This window comes from Lucilia cuprina, chromosome 4 (genome assembly GCF_022045245.1).
Source record: "Lucilia cuprina isolate Lc7/37 chromosome 4, ASM2204524v1, whole genome shotgun sequence".
NCBI classification, from domain to species: Eukaryota; Metazoa; Arthropoda; class Insecta; order Diptera; family Calliphoridae; genus Lucilia; species Lucilia cuprina.
Genome location: NC_060952.1, coordinates 90,900,474 through 90,907,189, shown reverse-complemented (window position 1 = coordinate 90,907,189; position 6,716 = coordinate 90,900,474). Strand labels below are relative to the sequence as shown.

Here is a 6,716-nt window from a genome sequence, read left to right as displayed (position 1 = left end):
ACTAGAACAGAACTAGAACAGAACTAGAACAGAACTAGAACAGAACTAGAACAGAACTAGAACAGAACTAGAACAGAATTAGAACAGAACAAGAACAGAACTAGAACATAACTACCTAAAAGAATTAAAAGCAGTTTATAGTTCCTTAAAGGCATATACATCGCTACTACAAACTAGAACAGAACTAGAGCAGAACTAGAACAGAACTAGAATAGAACTAGAACAGAACTAGAACAGAACTAGAACAGAACTAGAACAGAACTAGAACAGAACTAGAACAGAACTAGAACAGAACTAGAACAGAACTAGAACAGAACTAGAACAGAACTAGAACAGAACTAGAACAGAACTAGAACAGAACTAGAACAGAACTAGAACAGAACTAGAACAGAACTAGAACAGAACTAGAACAGAACTAGAACAGAACTAGAACAGAACTAGAACAGAATCAGAACAGAACAAGAACAGAACTAGAATAGAACTAGAACAGAACTAGAACAAACTACCTAAAAGAATTAAAAGCAGTTTATAGTTCCTTAAAGGCATAAGAGATGCTCGTTATAACCTTCAAATATAGAAACAAAGTTATTTTTAACATATTGAAAACTAACATATGTATGTATGTTTCTATACCCTGCAATTCGAAGTGGCAGTCCCCAACTGTGGTTAATATTTTGTTATACCTTCTTACGGAATCAGATCAAATTACAATCGTGTGTTTATTTAACTTTGGTTGTTTAAATAAACACTTTCTAGTGTACAATAAGGAAGAAAAAGAGATTTTTCTAGATAACTTAAGGATAATAAAGTGAGAGTCTCTAGACTTTAAAGTTTAAAATAGCGAATATATTTACATTACAAAACGGTATCTTAAAAAAAAGCGTAAGGATCAATTCTCTAAAAACTGTTGGAATCACATACATTCATCTGTATGTGTACACATCCATATAGGAAGTTAGCTGCACAAAAAAAAAAAAATAATAAAGAATTAAATAATGTCAATGTAAAGATTTTACTTTTTATACATTTTACTCATCTATATTGCCATAAGCTAAAATGTTAAACTAACTATTATTTTTTTATTATTGTTGCAATTGTTGTATTTTATATTGAGTTACTAAACAAAAAGTCACATGTAGTGTGTAATTCTTATAGAATTTAAGATAAAATTTACTGGGTCATACAGAAAAAAAATTAAATAAATAAAAGACCAAAGACGAATTTGCTCTACATACTTTAATGTATGTAAATTCTAACATGTAAGCAAAGAGAAAAGAAAACCGTTTAAAAGTTTTGAGTAATAAAATAACCGACTAACCTTATTTTTAAATGCAAGTTTTAAATGAAATACTAAAGTGAATAAATACCAGATTTAACTAAATTTAATTTAAGTTACTTATTAAATAAGTAATGAAGGTTTGAGATTTTCATTTTATCATCCACATTTTGTTTCTTTTTTTTGTTAGGGTTTCACACCTAATCTAGCAGAGATTTATTAGTTGTGTTAATGAATTTATCATAAAAATGTCAACGTAGTTGGTAGCGAAAAAAAGAAAGATTTCCATTTATAAATTAAATGCTTCACCAGTCGTTTCCCATTTTTTTATCTAATGTTCTTTTCTAATATTTCTATTGTTCGTTTGACGTCATTAGACTGTATTTGTAGTGATAAGGAAATTTCATTGAATTACGACAAGAAAATAATTTGGCTTAAAGGAATTTCACAATAGGAAGAACAAGTTAGATCTGGAAAATTTTACATCATTAGAAACATGAGAAGCTGGTTGAGGAATTCTGATGTAATTTTCGTGAGTTGTTAAGAGACACGGCGATGTGAACTAGAACTGAACTAGAACTGAACTAGAACTGAACTAGAACTGAACTAGAACTGAACTAGAACTGAACTAGAACTGAACTAGAACTGAACTAGAACTGAACTAGAACTGAACTAAAACTGAACTAGAACTGAACTAGAACTGAACTAGAACTGAACTAGAACTGAACTAGAACTGAACTAGAACTGAACTAAAACTGAACTAGAACCGAACCAGAACTAATTAAACAATTAGATTTGTAAAAGATTAGAACATGTATTACATTTAAATCGGTCACTTTATTTACAACATTTATGTAGTATTTTCCTTAAATTGATTCAAGTAATACAATTATTCAAATAATTAAGTTTTATTTGGTAAAATTTTCAATTTTTTTTTTTTAATTTTTTATTAATTTCTAAATTTCATTTCAATTTTATCCATTTAAATAACAATAATTTCACTAAAAGGATTTTCACAGGATAATAATTTTTAAAATATTTTTTTTATTTTTTAAAAAACAAAAACACCAACCCGTATAGTATGCAGAAAAAACACGACGTTTAATTGACACGAACTTCGAATAGAATTTTTCGACCAACACTCTCTAACCGCATCCGCACTTCACAAGTTCATGTCATGAACCAACGATCGGTCGTAAGTAACTGAAATTCATTCTAATTTGCAACAAAGACAAAATGAAGATAGAATTCTGAAAATCACTTTTTTTGAAAAAAAAGAAACACACATCAAATAAATCTTTAGAACAGTATTATGTCTTTATTGCTTTATTACAACGAGTGTACAGTTAAAAAATTCTACAGATCGACAGACATACAAGAAAAGCAGATAGATAGAAGAGAGTCGTCAGACTGATAAATCTGATCGTCATGTCAAATAAAAGAAAAATCTTAACACAGAAATGTGATGACTGAATAGGAAAATGTTTAAATGATGCTGAATACAATACACAATTATTAAGTATTTAAACGCGCGTAAGATTTAATCAGTGTCAGAGTCAGTAGTTATATTATTTTATTATATTTATTATCTTTTTGTATACTTTATTTACTTTAGCCAATTGTATAATTAATCTACATTCTTAGGAAAGTGTATTAAGAAGTTACAACAACAATCACATTAGAATATTTAAAAATATAATTTTACACCCATCAACATCAAAACGTCAACTAAATAAAGTGTGTGTGCGTTTATTGAGATGTGATTTTTTATAGTATTTTACTTTTAACAAAGTTTTGGACTGATATCGTAATTATCCAAAAAAAAATACCTTATTTTTTTTTAATTTTTTCAAACAAATTCATGAAATGCGTCTTTAATTGTATTAATTAAAGTTTGTTTAAAATTATTACATATATTGTTATCAGCAAAAATAATCGGCCTTGACCTTTTTATATGGTTTACTTTCTCTAAAGGTGAGTCTTAAATAACTACATATGTAGAACTAAATAAAATTTATTTAAAATCACACCCACAAAAAAACAACAATAAAATAAAACGTATGTAGGCGTAGCACTCTTTTCATAAATTGACCATTATCTTTATTGAACACGAACTTTATATACCCTATACAATGAAAAAGTGTTCTAGTTCAGTTCTAGTTCAGTTCTAGTTCAGTTCTAGTTCAGTTCTAGTTCTAGTTCAGTTCTAGTTCAGTTCTAGTTCAGTTCTAGTTCAGTTCTAGTTCAGTTCTAGTTCAGTTCTAGTTCAGTTCTAGTTCAGTTCTAGTTCAGTTCTAGTTCAGTTCTAGTTCAGTTCTAGTTCAGTTCTAGTTCAGTTCTAGTTCAGTTCTAGTTCAGTTCTAGTTCAGTTCTGTTTCAGTTCTAGTTCAGTTTCAATTAAAATTTAATTCTGTTCTAAAATCTTGTGTTCAAAGTCTAGACTGCTTTTATTACCACCAATTATATTCTTCCTTTGCACTTTGTTAAATTCAAAATTATTTTCAATAAATTCTCCATTTGCATAATATTAAATTTCCATTAAAAAGATTTAAAATTAATTTATTGTCTCCCTAAAAAAATCAAGTTTTAATAAAAAATTATATTGTGCCATTTTCATTAATATAAATATATAATAAAATTCTAAATTAAATTAGTTCAAGTGAAATACAATTAAATTAAGGCTACAAAAGGCTCTAATTTAATACAAACAAAAAAACGAAAAAAATAAAAAAATATAATTCAATAAAAATCGATTACAGATCTTAATAGAAAAAATAGAAAATCACAAAATAGAATTAATACAAAAAAGTAAAGCAACAACAAAAGGAAAAAGTCCAGTGAATTTGTTAAGATATTGTTAAAAATAAAAACCAATTTAAATGTGAATATAAACAGCAAAAAAAAAAAAACACAATATTCAACAAAACTTCATCAATTGAAAGTCAAAGAGAGAGATAAAGGGTAGAACGACATAGATGTCAACAGACACAACAGGATACAGCACTTTACATCTACAGACATAGAGAAAAACGCCAAGTAAAAAAACTCCTCGAAGAAGTTCACTAAAGAAGTAAAAACAAATCAATTTAATAAACTTACAACAACATTTCGAAAAAGCAAAATGAGCAGCAGTACAACAACTGCTGAACAACTAGTTGCAACAACTATGTCCAATATTAAAGGAACAATGTTAAACTTAATTACCACCACCACACCACAAGCAACAAAAATCGATTCGACTACAACATCAACAACTACTACCAGTACTTTAAGTCCAACATCATCAGCAATGCCATCCGTTTCCTCTACTGCTTCTCATCATGAAGATGGTGAGAAAATCCTTAATGTTTCTGACTTAAGTACATCCATGCAACATTTCGGTGTGATGGACTATTGTGTTTTTGTTTTGATGTTAATCGTTTGTGCCGGTATTGGTTTCTATTTTGGTTTTATCGAAAAGAAGAAAAAGAAACAACCAAATATAGAAAAACGTCGTGGCTCAGAGGCATTAGATTACTTGGTGGGTGGTCGTAAGATGAAAGTGTTTCCAGTATCTTTATCCTTGGTCGCCAGGTAAGATTCTCTTACAATCGAAATTGTAATTTTTTGTTGCTTTTACGACATTTTAATTTGTTATATTTCTTTGCTAAATTATGGGCTCATTTTATACAATTTATGTAACATAGTGAAAAGGATATATACATATGTATATATGTTCAATAGGGAATCATTAAACTTAGTTAAAGTATAGTTCTAGTTCAGTTCTAGTTCTAGTTCAGTTCTTGTTCAGTTCTAGTTCAGTTCTAGTTCAGTTCTAGTTCAGTTCTAGTTCAGTTCTAGTTCAGTTCTAGTTCAGTTCTAGTTCAGTTCTAGTTCAGTTCTAGTTCAGTTCTAGTTCAGTTCTAGTTCAGTTCTAGTTCAGTTCTAGTTCAGTTCTAGTTCTAGTTCAGTTCTAGTTCAGTTCTAGTTCAGTTCTAGTTCAGTTCTAGTTCAGTTTTTATTCGTTTCTAGTTTTAGTTTAGTTTTATTATTTTTCACCTTATGTTGATTTCTTTTTTACTTCTTTTAATTTGTTTAATTTTATATTAATATTATTGCTTGGACGTTCATTATTATTTCCATCCATTAAATAACTTCGAATGACCTTTCGAATAGAAACAAAAGACATCTTTAGGGGTCTTAAAAACCAATAGAAATATTTAAATCTCAACACAATTTAAAAAAGGTTTACAAAAGGAATAGAAAAAAAATAAAGAAAAATAATTTTTTTTTAAATATTCGGCTAGCGTGTTTGGAATTGTAATTACTGATGAGCATTTTGTTTAAACATTTATAAATTTTTTTCTTTTAAGGTTTGTTCTTTTCATATTTTTTTTGCCTAAAAATTTTGTACAATTTGCCCAAGGATTTCATTGGGTTTTATTTGCATTTGTATGACTGAGTGTGTTGCCCTGGTGGGAGCCGTATTATGGTGTCTAAAAATAGAAGGAATAATATGAGAGAGATCATGCCATGCAAAATATGTTAATGTTCTGGTTTTTTTGAAATTATTTCAAATGCTATTTTGAAGACGTGACAAAATTAAATAGTTTTATGTTTTATGGAAATATATCTAAACAATTCAAGGAAATAAACAAATACATACTGTGATAAGTTTTTTTTAACTATTTCTTTTATGTGTTAAAATAATAAAATTTTTTGTTAAAAGTCAGAATTTTTGTGAAAAGACTTTTGTATTTCTGTGAAGTTTTTGTAATAATATTTTAAAACGAAAATTACAAGAAAATCTCTTTCTTACTAAAGGTAACATTTAAAATCTCTCCTCACCTTTAACAATTGATTTCCATGGAATTTGTTTTGATTTTTTTCTTTGCAATTATTCCACTCAGTTTGATAACTTTAACTAACATTCTTAGACTAACATTCTTAAATTTTAGTATTTTTTTTCTCCTTCTTTAAAAAAAATACCGCCAAAAGAAATCCCTTAATTATCTATAATTTTCTTTTATTCCAGTTTCGTTTCGGGCATCTCCCTGTTGGGAACATCCACCGAGATTTATGTTTATGGTACACAATATGCTTTCATCTTAGTGACATTGGCTTTGTCTGGCGTTATTTCGTGGTACATCTTCTTGCCCGTTTTCTGTAATTTACAATTGACATCGACATATGAGGTAAGTGAAGCATAGATTTTATTTTTATAAATTCTACAAAAAGAAATGCTTATTTTAATTGTTTATATTGTTGTAATTTTTTTGCTTACTATATTTTAATTTCTATACCCTACACCAAAAGTGAAGATTTTGAAACACTTAACTAAAACAGATATTAATTAATTCTAGTTCTGTTCTAGTTCTGTTCTAGTTCTGTTCTAGTTCTGTTCTAGTTCTGTTCTAGTTCTGTTCTAGTTCTGTTCTAGTTCTGTTCTAGTTCTGTTCTA

The 6,716-nt window shown here is 28.2% G+C and overlaps 1 protein-coding gene across 1 annotated transcript in view; it reads left to right on the top strand.

Moving 5' to 3' along the window:
• The first annotated feature begins 3,986 nt into the window (after positions 1-3,986).
• LOC111687046 (sodium-coupled monocarboxylate transporter 1) overlaps positions 3,987-6,716 on the top strand; it is a 13,939-nt gene continuing 11,209 nt past the window's right edge. Inside the window, exons 1-2 of the mRNA XM_046949085.1 lie at positions 3,987-4,849; positions 6,291-6,450. Coding sequence (XP_046805041.1) covers positions 4,398-4,849; positions 6,291-6,450 — 612 coding nt within the window. The 5' untranslated portion in view covers positions 3,987-4,397. The remainder of the gene's footprint in view (positions 4,850-6,290; positions 6,451-6,716) is intronic.